This window comes from Silurus meridionalis, chromosome 26 (assembly GCF_014805685.1).
Source record: "Silurus meridionalis isolate SWU-2019-XX chromosome 26, ASM1480568v1, whole genome shotgun sequence".
Classification (NCBI taxonomy): domain Eukaryota; kingdom Metazoa; phylum Chordata; class Actinopteri; order Siluriformes; family Siluridae; genus Silurus; species Silurus meridionalis.
Window position 1 is genome coordinate 11,199,010 of NC_060909.1, and position 16,219 is coordinate 11,215,228.

The 16,219-nt window shown below is 36.6% G+C and overlaps 2 protein-coding genes across 3 annotated transcripts; one reads left to right on the forward strand and one right to left on the reverse strand.

Moving 5' to 3' along the window:
• Nucleotides 1-383: 383 nt before the first annotated feature.
• Nucleotides 384-5,384, reverse strand: cln6a (CLN6 transmembrane ER protein a). The gene is made up of 7 exons (XM_046840604.1): nt 5,205-5,384; nt 4,832-4,946; nt 3,333-3,431; nt 2,961-3,149; nt 2,733-2,788; nt 1,192-1,311; nt 384-1,034 (listed from the first exon to the last, which is right to left on the reverse strand). Exons 1-7 carry the CDS (start codon nt 5,252-5,254, stop codon nt 767-769), a joined length of 897 nt encoding a protein of 298 aa, XP_046696560.1. The 5' UTR covers nt 5,255-5,384; the 3' UTR covers nt 384-766.
• A 1,100-nt stretch (nt 5,385-6,484) lies between these two features.
• gpatch1 (G patch domain containing 1) lies at nt 6,485-15,735 on the forward strand. 2 transcript variants are annotated; one of them, XM_046841081.1, is made up of 19 exons: nt 6,485-6,615; nt 7,466-7,600; nt 7,686-7,771; nt 7,932-8,092; nt 8,459-8,556; nt 8,753-8,805; nt 8,960-9,202; nt 9,297-9,447; nt 9,633-9,712; nt 9,830-10,034; nt 10,380-10,709; nt 11,210-11,388; nt 13,023-13,150; nt 13,319-13,592; nt 13,990-14,257; nt 14,346-14,459; nt 15,120-15,229; nt 15,313-15,461; nt 15,564-15,735. In XM_046841081.1, exons 1-19 carry the CDS (start codon nt 6,546-6,548, stop codon nt 15,589-15,591), a joined length of 2,862 nt encoding a protein of 953 aa, XP_046697037.1. In that variant the 5' UTR covers nt 6,485-6,545; the 3' UTR covers nt 15,592-15,735. The 2 variants fall into 2 exon arrangements, with proteins under 2 accessions (XP_046697037.1, XP_046697036.1); XM_046841080.1 differs by having other exon boundaries at nt 6,486-6,615; nt 13,990-14,269.
• The last annotated feature ends 484 nt before the right edge of the window (nt 15,736-16,219 follow it).

Sequence of the window (16,219 nt, forward strand, 5' to 3'; positions counted from 1 at the left end):
CGTTACGGAAACGGAATGTAAACCATAAGGCTCTTGCCATAATCCTCCTCGACTCATGGTGCAGGAGGAATAAAAAAAAAATATGGTGCCCTTTCATAAATACAAAATTGTAATTACTGTGATTTTCATATCACTGAATGGATCACTGCAAACGTTATTTTACACTTCTATTCACACTCTTGCTCTGTTTATTTTGCTCTTACAAAGTTTTGCACTTCATTAACATTTCCATCTGTGTAGATTTTCATCAGTGCATTTTAAAATGTTCTGTAAACAGCAAAATCAATATCAGTAAAATGAAACACATAGATCTCCTTTAAGACAAATAATCACTTGCTATAATACTGACCAATAGCAGCAATAAGGAACCTTCTGCTTGTATCTGATGTAAAAAAAAAAAAAAGAATACTGTAATAAAAAAAGAAAAAAGTAAAATAACAACCTCAGTGAGCACCTCTTTTTTCTGATATGTTCTCCCAAATTTGTTTATTCCTCCTGATATAATGCCAATCCTGTAAGTTATGACAGCTCAGTTTTATATACGTTATCTCTCAGAAGCATGTGATTGGCTGATTTCAAACAGATTGATGAGGAAAGAGAGCAAAACTTTGTAGATGATCAAAAATGTTCAAATTGCAATGTGTATTTCAGTTTGGTGTGTCTTTCATTAGAGAACACTTTTTCTTAATTGACCACTTCTATGACCTTCAAAACTATATTTTCACTTCAGCAATGCGACTTTTAACTTTGTTCCTGTTACCTCATACTAACTGCCCTTGATATGTAACGTGTAATAAGACCACGGTTCTGGGACGTAGATGATACCGGGGTACTTTTTGCGCAGGATGGTGTCATTCCACAGATAGACGACCCAAACGATCACCAGGACCAGTGTGATGATGAAGTTGTAAAGCAGGAAACGACCGTTACTATCCAGCACATAGCCTTTTCGTTTCTGACGCATGACTGTGGCAGCCATGGCGAAGAAGGTGAAGACGTACAGAACAAATATCTGCCCTTCGGTTACCAGGTACCTAGACATGAAATAGAAAATACATTTTCTATTTTAAGAGCTACATCAACTTCCCGTATCTTATTTAATGGGAATTGCATTTATACTGGCATTAAGCTGGACCTGCAGACTTTTATCACTTTTCACAAGACTCAATTTGCGGTGATCTGTGTACTGACCAGTAATAGAGAGCACTAGGACCCAGGAGCAGCCAACCTGAGTGCGGCATCTTCTCTTCTTTGGACTGTGTGAAGCAGCCGGTGAAGTAGAGAAAGAGGATGAGGAAGAATGGGACGTACCTGCAACAACATTAATACCTACAGTTTTAATCACAGATGTGCAGGTCCAGTTATAACTTTTATCACCTACTATTCTGTATGTTCAAATATCAAATATAACCAGCTTCCTTCCTTTTGTTTTTGTTTTATTTATTTTTTTAATAAAGAACTAACAGCTAATATCCCAATAGGTGTGACCAAATATGTAGAACAATGTAGTGTTACAGGAAAATAACAGGGTGAGGTGTAGTTAAGTTCAACTCCCTGAAAGTACAGCATGTGTATGTGTTTCTCATTCCACCAATTACAATTTTTTATGTATTAAAGAACCTGATATCATACTCATTTAATTTACAAACACCTACAAATAATGATTTTCTGAAAGCTTTCTACAGAAATGCTGTACCTGTTTCAAATAGACAACTACAGACAGAACACAGCGGCTGCTTTTTCGCTTTTTCTGAGGTTGGAGCAAATCGAAGAAAATGACAAAACAATGGCAAGTATTTTACTTGTGTTAGAAAGATATTAATTGTCATTTTATGAATTATTATAATAAAACCAAAACAGTATAGCAATATAAAACAATTATTAATATTATTCTAACAAAAACAATATATCAATTATACATTAAGATGCAGAAGTAGAAGAGTATTTTTTAGATTGTTTTAAACAAAAGTTCATAAAGTTAAAGAATTAATTTAAAATAAATGTTTTGTTTACTAGGTCATTTAATATGTATGCAGATTTACTTTAAACAAACAAATATGTGATTGTGCAGATGTTAAACTTTATTTTTATTGTAAAATGCTCCGTTTTACACACTCTTGACATCTGGACAGTTCGTTTCTCTAAGCATTTAGCTGAGATTTCTTTCTGACATTCATACCAGACATAGGATTTAGGTGTGTTGACTGGGCAGGCCATTCCATGATAAATAACACTCCAGCCGACTGTTCACTGTTTAAATAACTCTTACAGGGCTTAGACATACGCTTCGGCTCATTTTCTTGTTGTATGGTGAAGTCGGTTCCAATTAGTCCAAACAGAATGACATGGTATTGAAGTATGGAATAGTAGCCATGTTTGTTTCAGTTTTCTTTTTACCCAGAAGAAATCTACAACATTCCCAACTCCAAAACAAGCCCAAACCATTAAGATTTCACCTCCATGTTTGACTGTGGGTGTGAGGCAGCATGCTAACATCTTCTCTCCATTTTAAATAAGTTCTTCTGTAAGAACCAAAAAATTTCATATTTGGACTCATCTGTCCACAAAACCTTCTTGCAGCCAATTCATGTGTGTTTTTGCCCTTTACCTTGTTTGTTGCATATAAACAAAAGAAACTTTCACGTGCCTCTAAAAAAAAACAAAAGGTAAAAGACTAATTGTTTCCAAACCTTTAAGAGGCTCTGAAAGATCACACAGATCTGTGTACGTACCACATGGAATGTCCTAAATGCTCATCATAGTAATAAAGGAGCTCAAAGGAATCAATCTAAAGATAAGAAAAAATATATATATATTAGGGACCTGCATATTTATATATGTATATATACTTAATGAATAAAGATACATAAAATATCAAAAAGAAATAAAAACATAGACACAAACGCACGCACAAACACACACACACGGCTTAAATTTCATATTATTCTCATATATATCACCAGTGATGGAGGGTTGAGGTCCTTAATGATGGGATTGTCCCGGACAGACAGATGGAGCTGGTAGCCACTGAGGATCAGGCGGTGGTTGATGGAATCCCCCACCAGGTGGATGCTGGCACCCATGACGAATGTGATGATGCTCAGGTATACAGCAGTGCGTGGCAGCGTGGTAGAACTTCTCTCAATCAGCTACAACACACACCAGCCAAGAGTCAATCGATTTCTATTTATTTATCTTTATTAGTTAGATATTAGACACTGAGGGTCTGAGCACAGCTCACCGTGACTTCATTTTACAATCGTGTCGTTAGTGGATTCTTTTAAATAACATTGTATTGATTCTTGGGTGTATGCAGAAAACAGAGCTCATACCTTTAGCAGCAGAAATGGTGTAATGACGTTGTAGGCCATGTGAAAGTAATCTCCAGCGCTGGGTTTGTTTAGAGGAAACCATTCCAGAGGTAAGATAATCTGTGGTGAAGAGGACAATTAGAGACATTTATAGTATGTCTGCACGACATATTATTCTGTGTTTTGTTTATACTGAGCTCGGTGTTTCAGAGAATTGCTTCTCATATTTTATTGATTAAAAATGCTAATCATTGGTACTCTGATGTCCCAAATGGCCCTCATTAGGTTGGTTTATTCTTTTCTTTTTTTTATGTGCAAGTTAATCAATTATGTAAGTTTAGAAATGAGTTTATTAGAGGGACAGCGCATGTAGGACATTTTGGAGACAAGGTGAGGAAGGCGAGATTGAGATGGTTTGGACATGTGCAGAGGAGGGACATGGGGTATATCAATAGGAGAATGCTGAGGATGGAGCCACCAGGAAAGAGGAAAAGAGGAAGACCAAAGAGGAGGTTTATGGATGTGGTGAGGGGTTTGGGTTGAAAGAGGCAGATGTAGAGGACAGGGGGGTATGAAGGCAGGTGATTCGCTGTGGTGACCCCTAATGGGAGAAGCCAAAAGAAAAAGAAGAAATGAATCAGTTAATAAATTGTCAAGATTTTAACATATTTCATGTTACTGTGTAGCTTGTTTAAGAATAAAAGTTTCCCTTTTTGTGTCCATTAATGTTTTGATTGTCTCCACTTTCACAGTATAAACTCAAATATGCTTTTACTACAAATGTAGTTCACTGTAACAGAGAACAGACTCTATCTGCTTCTGGTGCTTTTGGTACTTTAAGGAATTTAAGAGCAAGACCTGTGTCATGTCAGTAAATATGGCACACTCATATCACAAAGTACTCCAGTAGATCAAAATATAGATATAATCGGAAATAACTTCAATTTCAATAACGTCAACTTCATTCAATTCGATTGTATTTGTATATCACTTTTAACGATGAACATTGCACCAAAGCAGCTTTACTAAGATAAATAGGTTATAAAATATGATTTTATAGGTTTATTGCATATAAATTGATCCCTTGTAAGATGTGACTAAGTAATTCAGTGATGACTGTGGCAAGAAAAAACTAACTGAGGTAGTAAGAGGAAGAAACCTTGAGTAGAACTTCGAAAGGGAACCAATACTCATCTGGGTGGTACCTTAAGTCCAGTAATTACATCATTGTTGAGGTGTGCTGTTCAGTAATGGGACATTCAATACAGAACTGTTCATGCAAATTGCAGTCTTAAGCCACTGTAGTTGACTTTCTTATATTAATTTCAATTCAAATCCATCCTTGAATTGAGTTGCTCTGTAAATTCAAGGATCTTTGGACTGATTTCTGATCTGATTTTGATCCAGAGTTTTATTTCTATCCCTCTAAAGTAGTTTTATGATCACACTTTAAAGCATTTTAAAACATGACTGAACACTAATAGAGTGTATCAGTGTTTTATAACCATTTCCTTAATCACCATCACTATCGGTCTCCCGAAGTCCAGGATCCAGTTCTGTACAGTGAAAGAGAACCAGAGGTCCAGGTGGAACTGAGATCGAGCAGGAGGAGCGGTCTTTTCTCTCCCGATCATGCTGTTCAAAAAGAGACAAAACAGAGTTATAAATAATTCACAAGGCTTGTAAATAATCTCTTTTTCGCAAGGCAGCATTGCATAAACAACTAAAACTTAGTCTGTGTGATACATAAACATCCATCTTAAATGTATACATATGTATTTATAGTTTTTTTTTTTTATAAAACACAAAAAATGAAGATTGACTAGGTGCACTGTTGACCTACTTATTGGCCTTTATACTAATTTACAACGAATTGGTTTGAATGAAATAAACCTTAAATATGGCGGCGCCATGCAATCTCCTCTTGTCCGTTTCCGGTTCATTTTATTTTAATTTTTAAGAATAAATAGTCCTCAAATTAGTCTTCCCTTAATTATTGCAGTCATCAGTCTTGTGACTCTGGTGCAAAGAACGTGCTTTTCTTCCGTAAACAAACACCACTTCCCGCCTAGTGACGTCATATCCGCAACTGTCAAGTTCTACTTTTTTCCACTCTCAGGCTCTGTTGGTTTGGCGCCCTCTTATGGACGGTTAACAAAATTAACAAAATGTAACCAATAAACTGCCCTGAGTATATTACAGGAAAACAGCAAACATCAGCATGGACTCCTCAAATCACAGTCCCAAACCTTTTAACCTTCATCCAGAAGGAGAAGGAGATGCCCATGACATACACACCAGAACCATGTAGTTCAGCTCGAACCTTTGCTTTCTTTATCATATCTGTATAATTATAACTGTATATCATTGTAAATTCACAGCATATCCTAGATCATCATCTATATACCATCTGTAGATCTTACAGTAAAATAAACATTTATTTATCTAACAACATTGTTAAAAACACATCTTTATTTATTTTTCTTAATGTACATGCACAACTGCTTTTGTATTTGTTTTACTGCCTGTAGCCTTTTATATATTTATTTGTGTTACACATATTTACTGGGGCTGTCAAAATTAACGTGTTAATAACGCATTAACGCAAATTAAAAAATAAAATTAAAAAAATTTTAGCAGCACCGATTTATTAACACGTGATTAATGCAGGGTGCATTTCTGACCATTTTTAATAAAAATATAAAATATAAATAAATAAATCTAAAAAAGGTGAAATTAAAGCCTTTAATGAAACACATTTAACAAAGTCCTTTCTTTACTCAGATATAAATTAATAAAAAACTCTACTGAAAATTAATTTTTAATTTCTATACATTTGTTTTACTGATGGGTCAAGTCTCAAATCAAACACCAAAATCACCAGAACCAAAAGTGCAGCAATTAAAACCATCCGTGTAAAAACATCACAAAAGTTCAATTTGGTGTCCTGATGATTTATGTAATTAAAACAATTACTTCAAAACATTAACAAGAACACTCTGTCTTCATATATATGAAACAGATTAAAAAGTGCAATTAAAACCTATATATATATATATATATATATATATATATATATATATATATATATATATATATATATATATAATTGTCTGTCTAAGGGATGGTTTAATGGATAAGAAAATAAATCGAGATTTGTGATTTTTTTTTTGTGTAACTCTGTCTCTGTCTCTGACAGTTTGACTCTCAGCGGCCACCGTCGTGCAAATAAACATGGCGTCCGACGATGAGAGTAATGAAGATTTTGTCACTTATGGAACTCCTCTGGAGCCTCTAGAAGAAGGTATTCACTCATTTTAGTTCAATATTTTCCAGATAACAGCATGTGCCAAATATATTGCGCCTGTGCAAAATTCAAAAGCCGCATATCAGTGTTTAGCCGTGTTTTATTCCTACCTGTAGTTGTACAAGCCCCGCCCACTGCACAGGGATTGGTTAATGTGAGTTACTCAAACGCAGTTCGACTGTTTGATAGGGTGGATGTAAACTACTAGCCAATCCGGGTAATACACTGGGCCTGTCAGAATACGGGTGGTTAAAATTAACGCATGGAAATGTAACGATTAGCAGTGTGTGTATGTGTATATGTGTGTATATATATATTTAACATGTTTATATTTCACTATAATCACTGCATATATTCAAATCGCATTTATAATTTATTTTTTGTATTTGTAGGTATGATCAGAGCAGAATATACTCCTCATCGTGCTGTTCTTATTGAACATATTCAATAATATTCACTATTAAGCACTATATAATTTTTACTATTTACACGACATTTGTAGCAAATTATACTACACTTTATATAAAATGTGAACTTATAGAGCAGCCTGTATTCACTGGTGTATCTGCTTAGTGTTTCCACCCAACGTGCTGTACTTTATTAATTTTGTAGTTGATTAATACCATTCTATACTCGATATACACCCAAAGTCATCTCCAATAAAAACATGTGTACACCACAGATTTCTGCAGTTATCTAAGCAGCCAATCATGTGGCGGCAGCATGATGCATAAAATCATGCGGATTGAGGCCAAAATCTTCACATGTATTGTGTATGCGTTCCCCTAAAATGTCTCTCTCTTTATTTCTGTAAATAATCAAATCATTTGTGTCTCTTTGTGTGAAGACGAGCCCATCAGAAAGCCGATTCCTGTGCAAGAGCAGACGGTTAAGGATGAGAAAGGACGCTACAAAAGGTTTCACGGAGCCTTCACCGGTGGCTTCTCTGCTGGCTACTTCAACACGGTCGGCACCAAAGAAGGTCAGACTGAAGCACTTCAGAGAGCAGTAAACGATTTCTTTTTAATGATGAGATGTCAGTCATCTTTGTCGTTGACTTTCCGTAGGTTGGACGCCGTCTGTGTTTGTGTCCTCACGAAATCAGAAGGCAGAGAAGCACAATGCCAGACCAGAGGACTTCATGGATGAGGAAGTATGTGTTTGCTTGTGTGCTTAATTCTGTTTCTTTTATTTTTACTGGTTAAGTGAATCAAATCCATGGTCCTTGCTGTGTCAAGCAGCTGGTTATTATGTTTAGGCAGATCAGTTAGTTTCAGTCCCTTTTATAGATTAACACACTTCTTATTCTGCAGGATTTTGGCGAGCACGGCATCGCGCCCCAACAGATCACCACCACCGATGATTTTGTCTCCGCAAGGTCCGATCAGATCAGGGACAAAGCCCGAGCCATTAGCTCCCTCACTGCTCCCATTCCTGGAGACACTCTGCTGGAGGAGCTGATCGCACCTGCACGGTATTTCTCTTCTTTTGATTTTATATTAATCAGTAAGGATTTTTTTGGACAAACCAAACCTGTCTCTCATCACCAAAGCTCATAGTCTGTAGAGAAAAACCTTGCTGTTCTTACATCATCATCATCATCTTTTAATACTTAATACTTAAAGTCTCTTTATATGGAAAATGTTTTAATTCCAAAAAGAATTTTTTTCCCAATTCATATTTTTGTCATTAGTCACAGGATCTTTTATACGGTATGTTTTTTTTTTCTTCGGACGATTAAGCTTTTTATTGTTTTGCTGTATCAGCCTAATTAGGATACCGGGTGCTGGACTGTGCATTATTATTCATTACTAATAATTGCTGTGTGTGTGTGCTGCAGGTCATCTATAGGAGTGGAGCTGCTTCGGAAGATGGGATGGAAAGACGGCCAGGGGGTCGGACCCAGAATGAAAAGGAGACAACGCAAACAGGACCACGGTATATTTATTTTACAGTGCAAAAGTTTACTTTGAAATAAAGATCAACCTAGATCTTACATATTGTTCAGTGTTATATCTCAAACACACACACACACACACACACACACACACACACACACACACGCACACACACACACACACACACACACACACTTTATTTAAGCTGTATCTTTCTGTTTGTCTGGTTATTGCAGATGTTAAACTCTATGGATGTCCTTTGCCTCCCAGTGGATTCGAGGAACCAGAGGTAATTATAATTTTTTTTATTGTAAAGTAAAAAAAAAAGTATTGCATTTTCTGGTTCTTAGCAGATGTTTAGCAAGATGTTTTCTTCATGTGAAACAGTTTTTGTTTTTTTATGGGTGTTGTATTCATAAAGAAATCTTTACTCTAACAAATAGGACGATGATGAATTTGCTCCCGAAAACGTCACTTTTGCCCCTAAAGACGTGACCCCGGTGGATTTCACCCCCAAAGACGACGTTCATGGACTCGGCTATCGAGGCCTCAACCCCCTGCAGGCCCTGATGGGCGGTTCAGGGGCATCACATATCAACCTCTTCACGCTGGACTCTGATAGGACAGGTCTGTTTGGTAACAGGAAGGCGGCAGGGCAACATCGTAAGGGTGGGATTTCAGGGCAGGTAGGTGTAGTTTTGTAAAAGATTCTTCCCTTGGACTAAATGAAAAAGCATTTCTCATCCGATTGTAGTTACTGACTTTTGTTTGTATGTGCAGGCATTTGGTGTAGGAGCAATGGAGGAGGAGGATGACGATATCTACCACAAAGACGCCATGTCAAACTACGATGATGTTCTGGGTGGGGAGGAGCCGGGGGATGGACTTTATGGATGGACAGCACCTCAGCAATACAAACAAAAGAAGAAAGGTGAGTGATCGAGTGGAATTGGCTTTTAACAATAATTTTATAATAATAATAAAAAAAAGAATTAACTAAATATGTTACACTTTAATGTACGTAGTAAAAAAAATACAAAGAATTTTTTTATTTTAGTGTCACTTTGTGTTTTGTTTTGTTTTTTATTCCCCAATTATTATTATTATTTTTTGTAGATTCAAGCAGAGATGCTGAGTATGTGGGGAAAATCCTGGCAGGTTTCACGTTAGGTTCACTACCTGCAGAAACAAAAATCGTACGTGAGAATCCATCACAAATCCTCAAACACTGTTTATGACAATGAGGATGAGAGAAACTACAATAAAGTGTGCTTATATACTGTATATAATTATTGGGGGATGTTGGTGTCCAGGTATTTCCTCCACCCGTTCTGCCACGTAATTATCGGCCAGTGCATTATTTCCGCCCGGTGGTGGACACATCGTCTGTCAGCCCCCTGGTAGCCCAGGTGCTGCAGGCGTCACGTGGACAGCTATCCCAGAATGCACCGCAGCAGAGCCGGCACACCCTGGACTCCACCCAGAGGAGAGAGATGCTGGGAGAGACCAGTTTACAGGGTACTGATGTTTCCACTTAAATTGCTTGCATGTTTATGTGCTCACTAATTTAATTACTTCATAAAGGAATACAAATAACCTTTAAAAAAAATATTATTATTTAGTGTAAATGTGTAATTGAGGAGGACACATATTAGCATATGTACTTGCAAGCAAAAGTGAAGTTGAATTTAGGTTAGAATACCAATAAAGTATTTTTTTTTTTTTTGCATGTAGAAATTTTACATTAAAGTAATATACTGTAGATATTGATGGACATTAACATTATAGATAGATAGATAGATAGATAGAATCTGTATACTATATATACATGTATATAAAAAATTTGTGTGTTTTAATGTAAAGGTCCCCAGTCTGTGTTTGAGCTCCTGGACAATAAGAGCAGAGAGAGGTTAAATGAGATCCGTAAAGCTACAGAAGAGAAAAGAGCAACTTTACAGAATCGTTTCCAGTCCAGCACCAGTCCATCTGGTATTCGCACCCAGCTCCTGGATTCTAAACCTCAGACAGATGTGCAGCTCCAGCCTCGGGCTTCAGACACGGCACAGCAGGCTCTCAGTGTCTGGTCGAGTCCAACAGCCCAAACCAGCCAGACCTTTAAACCGTTTGAAAAAAATTCATCAAAGCAAGCACGCTATGATCGCTACATCAGCTACCTGAAACAGGGGGACAAAGGTGAGGAACGATCAGTACAGTACCAGAGGAGCTTTATTTTTCTGCACATTCAGTTGCATTTTACTTTAACTTTTTTCTCACAATGATTCTTTTGTAAATTATTTATATGAAGACCACTCATCAAATGTATTTAAATTTATATACCTTCTTTGGTCTAAATAATAAACTCAGTCACTCACAGGAAACTTTTTTTTTTAATTAGTTTCTGGTATTATATTTGAATATCTCGCCTGTTATAAAAAGAAATGTATTTATATCACTTATGGTTATGACCATTACTATAATTCCACAATTTGGTTGAATATCAGTGTCATAAAGCTCATATAACACCAACAGCATCCACATATGAATATGATCCATACATGAACTCGATACCAAATAATTCTTATACATTTTTATTTGGAATTATATTATTATTATTATTATTATTATAATTATAGTCGTTCTTATTAAGTGACTGTTGAACTGTTGTACTCCATGTTTGTTTGTGTGTTATGTAGATGCTCTGGAGTTAAGTCTGGACCCTACGATGACTGAGTGGGAGCGAAGCCGAGAGCGAGATGAGTTCATGCGCGCTGCTGTGCTCTATAAGCCGAGTAACTCCTCGCTCTCCTCCCGCTTCACACGCGCCAAAACTGAGGATGACACTGACAGCGTGGAGGTTACACGAGATCAGGAGGTCAGTAGATCTGATTCTTATATTTTTAATGATTTTCCTTGTACACAGACTTCATATACATTTAAAACAAGAATCTTTTGTCTTCATGCTCTATGTTCAGTTTGGTTTCAATTACAATAAACATACATTTGCGTAAAGCATTCATATTTGTCCATGTTGATTAGAGTTTTAAAAACTTGAAAAGTACTAATTAAAGATACATATTAACAGATAAAAATGTGTGAAGTTGCGATTAATCACGAGTTATTAATGCGATTAATATAAAATACAGTGGAACCCGGTTATGTCGATGTCCTAGGGGGTTGCCAAAAAGCATCGAGATAACCGATGATCGAGATAAATGAAAATCAAAATGGCGGCAAAATATTAACATGCTTGAAATTTCCCCCGGTCCTGCCGTTGTTAATTCTATGCTTTTGCTGCTCATCCCACGTTCCGCGCCGCGCTCCTACCGAGCGTGGCTTTCGCCTCCCGTTCATCGCATAACATTTTAAAACAAAAAGCATATGTGCACTTACTAACAGCAGAGATTCACCAGTATACAATACAACACCTGTAGCATCTGTAAGGCTTGATTTTTCCGCCACTTTCGCAAATTCTTCTGCGGCTGCACAGTGCAGATCGAGATATCCGACGTTAAATGGCAAATTTTTCCCCCCTTGTGCTCGAGATATTAGGGTTCGGCGACATAAAAAAGTCGACATAACCGATAAAAAATGAGTAGAAAAAGCGAGAATTTGGCGGTTCCACTTTAAAAACGTCGACTTAATAGGGTTGTCGAGTTAACCGAGGGCGAGATAAGTGGGTTCCACTGTATATTAAAATAATAATATACAGTATATATAAAATGTATATGTGTATGTGTTTTCAAGTTTAATAATAATTTTAAAAATGCGCTGAAAACTCGAGGCGGAGACTAAACAAACTTGCAACTACATCCCGCACATAAAAAGAATTGCATTCGGTACCAAAACGAAATGTATGTGTTCCGTCACACCCATAATAAATTATATATATATATATATATATATATATATATATATATATAATGGATGGTCCCCAGGTTACGATGGTTCGACGTACAATTTTTCGATCTTACATTGATGATAGCGATACGACAAAATTGTACAAATTTCACGCAACATGCACAGGCAGCAGCGTACGATGTGAGATACGTTGGACGCACAGCTGTGATGAGTGTATCTCTCACCCTGTGAGATGCCCCACTCTCACTAGCGGTCAACGGAGTAAAGTGTCTGTGTGTATTCAAACAGCAATTTTAGTGATAAAAACGTGTCTTCCAAGCGCCCAAGTATGTTTCCTGCTGGTGGTGAAAAAAAAGGAGAGAAAAGCCGTCAGTTTAGAACAGAAAAATGAAAATTATAAATCAGGCTGTCACAGTCATAGCACCATCTCCGAATATATATATCTCCATAAACAAATTAGACAAAAAGGGATGGATATGTATATGACAGATATTGACAGAATTGACAGAAGTGCCCTGGTGTGATTGTCACTACAGTGTCCATGCTGATATTAAAGTAACACTGTGCTGTGCCACGTAACATTTCGACAACACTGAATGATGTTTGTGATATTAATTTGTGAAATATTTGAATGTGTATATTTGACAGGGCGACATGAATGACAAGCAGGCAGCAGTGAAGATGAAGATGTTTGGTAAACTCACTAGAGATACGATGGAATGGCATCCCGAAAAACTACTGTGCAAGAGGTTTAATGTTCCAGACCCTTACCCAGGGTGAGACACACTTACACCCTTCTATTGACATTTTTATTGCTATCTTGGCTTCAGTTTATTTATCTAAATGTGCCCATAATCAAGAATATCTGACAGTTAACCTGTAGTGAATAATATTTTTTTTCCAAGTCTTTTTTAACCCCCTTTTTTTTTTTTCCTGATTGTCAGCTCGAGCATCGTGGGTCTCCCCAAAGTGAAGCGTGACAAGTTCTCCATATTTAACTTTCTGTCTGTAATGGATGACAAACAGAGCTCTCAAGCCACAAGCTCATCCAGCTCAGGGAGTTCTGCTGCTCTCTCTCTCGGTTCTTCCACAGCAGTCTTGGGCAAACGCTCAAGATGGGATGTAGCTGATCGCGGGTCGAAGGTTAAAGAGCAGCAGGCTGAGCAACAGCAAGAACTCAAGACTACTGTTACGACATCTGCAGCACCTACTGCTGAGGTATTTTATTAATACATTTTTAAGGAACATCACAGGTTTGGTTTTCTCCTGCTTATATAGAAATAGCAGAAAAGTACAAAAAAATAAAAAAGTAAATATATTTGCAAGTGAATAACAGTGTAATGCAATGAAGTATTATTTTATGCATCGTCACCAATTATAAGCAGTTCTTAATGAGCAAAACTTACACAATTATTTGATTTGATAAGCTCTGTAATTTTTTTACAGAAAATATTTGATTTTAATTTCTTCATAATTCATTGTTACTCACTTAATATGTTAACAACTGATTATTTCCCTGCAGCCATTATAAAATAAAGACAGGTTTATTGGTTGGGCTTATGAACTATTATATAATGCAAAATCATACATAATTATGATATTTGAAAAATTGCAGTCTGAAGTATCCGAGCCTGACTCTGAACAGAAAGCGAAGAAGGATGAGGAAGAGGAGGAGACAGAGGAGGAAGAGGTCAGACCTCCGATGGATCTGTTCAAAGCTATCTTCGCCAGCTCATCTGATGAGAAGAGTTCATCTTCATCTGAGGAAGACAGCGATGAAGAGGAGAAGCAGGAGACTAAGCCACAGACGTCTGTCAGCACACCTGGGATGTCTGTTGCACCTCTGCCTGCTGTAGCTCAGGCTCCTTCCACATCGAGTTTGAGTAATGTAACCGGTAAGAACAAGACTTATCTATTTTATACACAAGTTATTGATGAACATCATTCTTTAACAATTTATTTACTACACAGAGTCAGAATCTCGAATTGGCGATAAAGGAGAGCAAAAAGATGCTTCTGCTGCTTCTTCTGTTCAGACAGCAGATCTTGACAGTGAGGAGTTTGGACCCAGATTACCACCACCTGGTTAGTTACTAAACTCTTAATTATAATTGTTTAGAAGGTGTTGATTTGCGTTCTCTAACAGCAGTTCAGATAGCAGTGTAAATGTCAATTACATGTTTATATTAATACGCTATCATTTTAATAGTATCAGTGCAGTCACAGGGTCATGTACAGAGTATGATGTAATCGTTGATATGGTGAAGTTTACCATTCAGGGAAGAACTCTACCATCATAGCTTTTTTTTTTAATAGTCAGAGATAAACCTGGGTGTTTTCCAGCACCTTCACAAAAAAAAAAAAAAAACTGTAACATGACAAGCATTTTTTTATCTTATCAATTTCATTAGAAAGAAAGTAGAGAGGCTGGTGAGAACTTTATTGAGTGAAATGATTATCACCTATTTAGCAAATGGTAGCTCAGTCAGTCTTGACTTAAAGCTCTAAAATCCTTTTCTGATAATCTGTGAAAATGATACGACTACAATTTAATATTTTACATATTAATTCGTTTTCATTTTGAGCTAGCTGATGTTGACTTTGGTTGCATGCTGTGCTCAAATAAACATTCATTGATTTGTAGCGCTTACATTAAAATGAACACGAGTGACTTGTATTTGGACACACTCTGACTTTGGTTAGAGTATTATAATAATAGGTGTTATATACCTTTTCTTTTAACAGGGCAAGTGTTCCCCTCATCCTCATCACCACCACAGGAAGAAAAACTAAAGAAACAAAACAAAGAGAGACACAAATCCAAAAAGGAACACAAACACCATAAAGAGAAGAAGGTGAACAGAGTGCGGTTTCCGTGGTAACTGAGATCATTTCAGCTTGTTGCATTTCTGACTCACTCAAATTTCTTTTCTCTCAGCATAAGAAGAAGAGTAAGAAGCACAAGCACAAAGGGAAAAAGAAGAAGAGAAAGGCAGAGGAGACCGACAGCAGCTCCGATGACTACGACTCTGACGATAGTGATGTCATTAAGCCAGCATTGGTGTCCAACAAGGAGCTGCTCCAGAGGTCTGCAGTTGTACCCGAGTCTTGACTTGGGAATTTGTATTAATTATTATTTTCAGCTTTTAGAATTAGGACAATGACACCAACTTTGTTTTCTGCTCTCAGGTTGAAAAACCTTCGAGGGAAGAAGTGAATGTATGACGTTGAAGTGGATGAACTGTCCTCCATGAGGATTCGGCTTTACCACATATAGGAGCTGAAGTTTTTGTGGATCCGTGTTTTGCAAAATTAATGATGTTTTTGTAGACTAGACTAAAATAAAGTTACTTTGAATCTGTGTGAAGTGTTACTTGATCATGCAAGTTAAAAATAATTTCTTATAGAATGTAATTATAATGTAAAAATTAACAGCATTAATTACTCTTAAAGTATTAAAATGTTATCCTTGAATGAAAAGTTGGATTTGCTTAAATAGAATAAAATACATTTTTAAGAATGTATTTTGTGTACATTGCTATTTAAATCTTGCACATTTATATTACATATATTTCAATATTTTACTTTGGTGTACCTCACAAGTGGCATTTTTAGATTAAAATGAGGTCATTGACCAACCAAAAAGAGAAATAGAATCAGGTAAATGAATGTATAGCTGCTTTAGTGGAAACAGGAAGTAGCTTGTTTCATGGCAGTTTTCCAACATTGAATCTGTATATTTAAGCTATAAACTAATAAATTGAGTCTCCTGTGTATATATAATATATATATATATATAAAATGTGCAGTGGCCAGGGCCATACAGAGGTACAGAAGTTCTTGTG

Coding starts and splice junctions, on each gene's coding strand:
- gpatch1 (XM_046841080.1), top strand. CDS start 6,546: ATGGCGTCCGACGATGAGAGTAATGAAGATTTTGTCACTTATGGAACT. Junction 10,710..11,209: donor CCTGAAACAGGGGGACAAAG/GTGAGGAACGAT, acceptor TGTGTTATGTAG/ATGCTCTGGAGTTAAGTCTG. Junction 15,462..15,563: donor AACAAGGAGCTGCTCCAGAG/GTCTGCAGTTGT, acceptor TTCTGCTCTCAG/GTTGAAAAACCTTCGAGGGA.
- cln6a (XM_046840604.1), bottom strand. CDS start 5,254: ATGAACCGGAAACGGACAAGAGGAGATTGCATGGCGCCGCCATATTTA. Junction 4,947..5,204: donor ATGGCGCCGCCATATTTAAG/GTTTATTTCATT, acceptor CTTTTTGAACAG/CATGATCGGGAGAGAAAAGA. Junction 3,432..4,831: donor TCGGGAGACCGATAGTGATG/GTGATTAAGGAA, acceptor TCTTCACCACAG/ATTATCTTACCTCTGGAATG.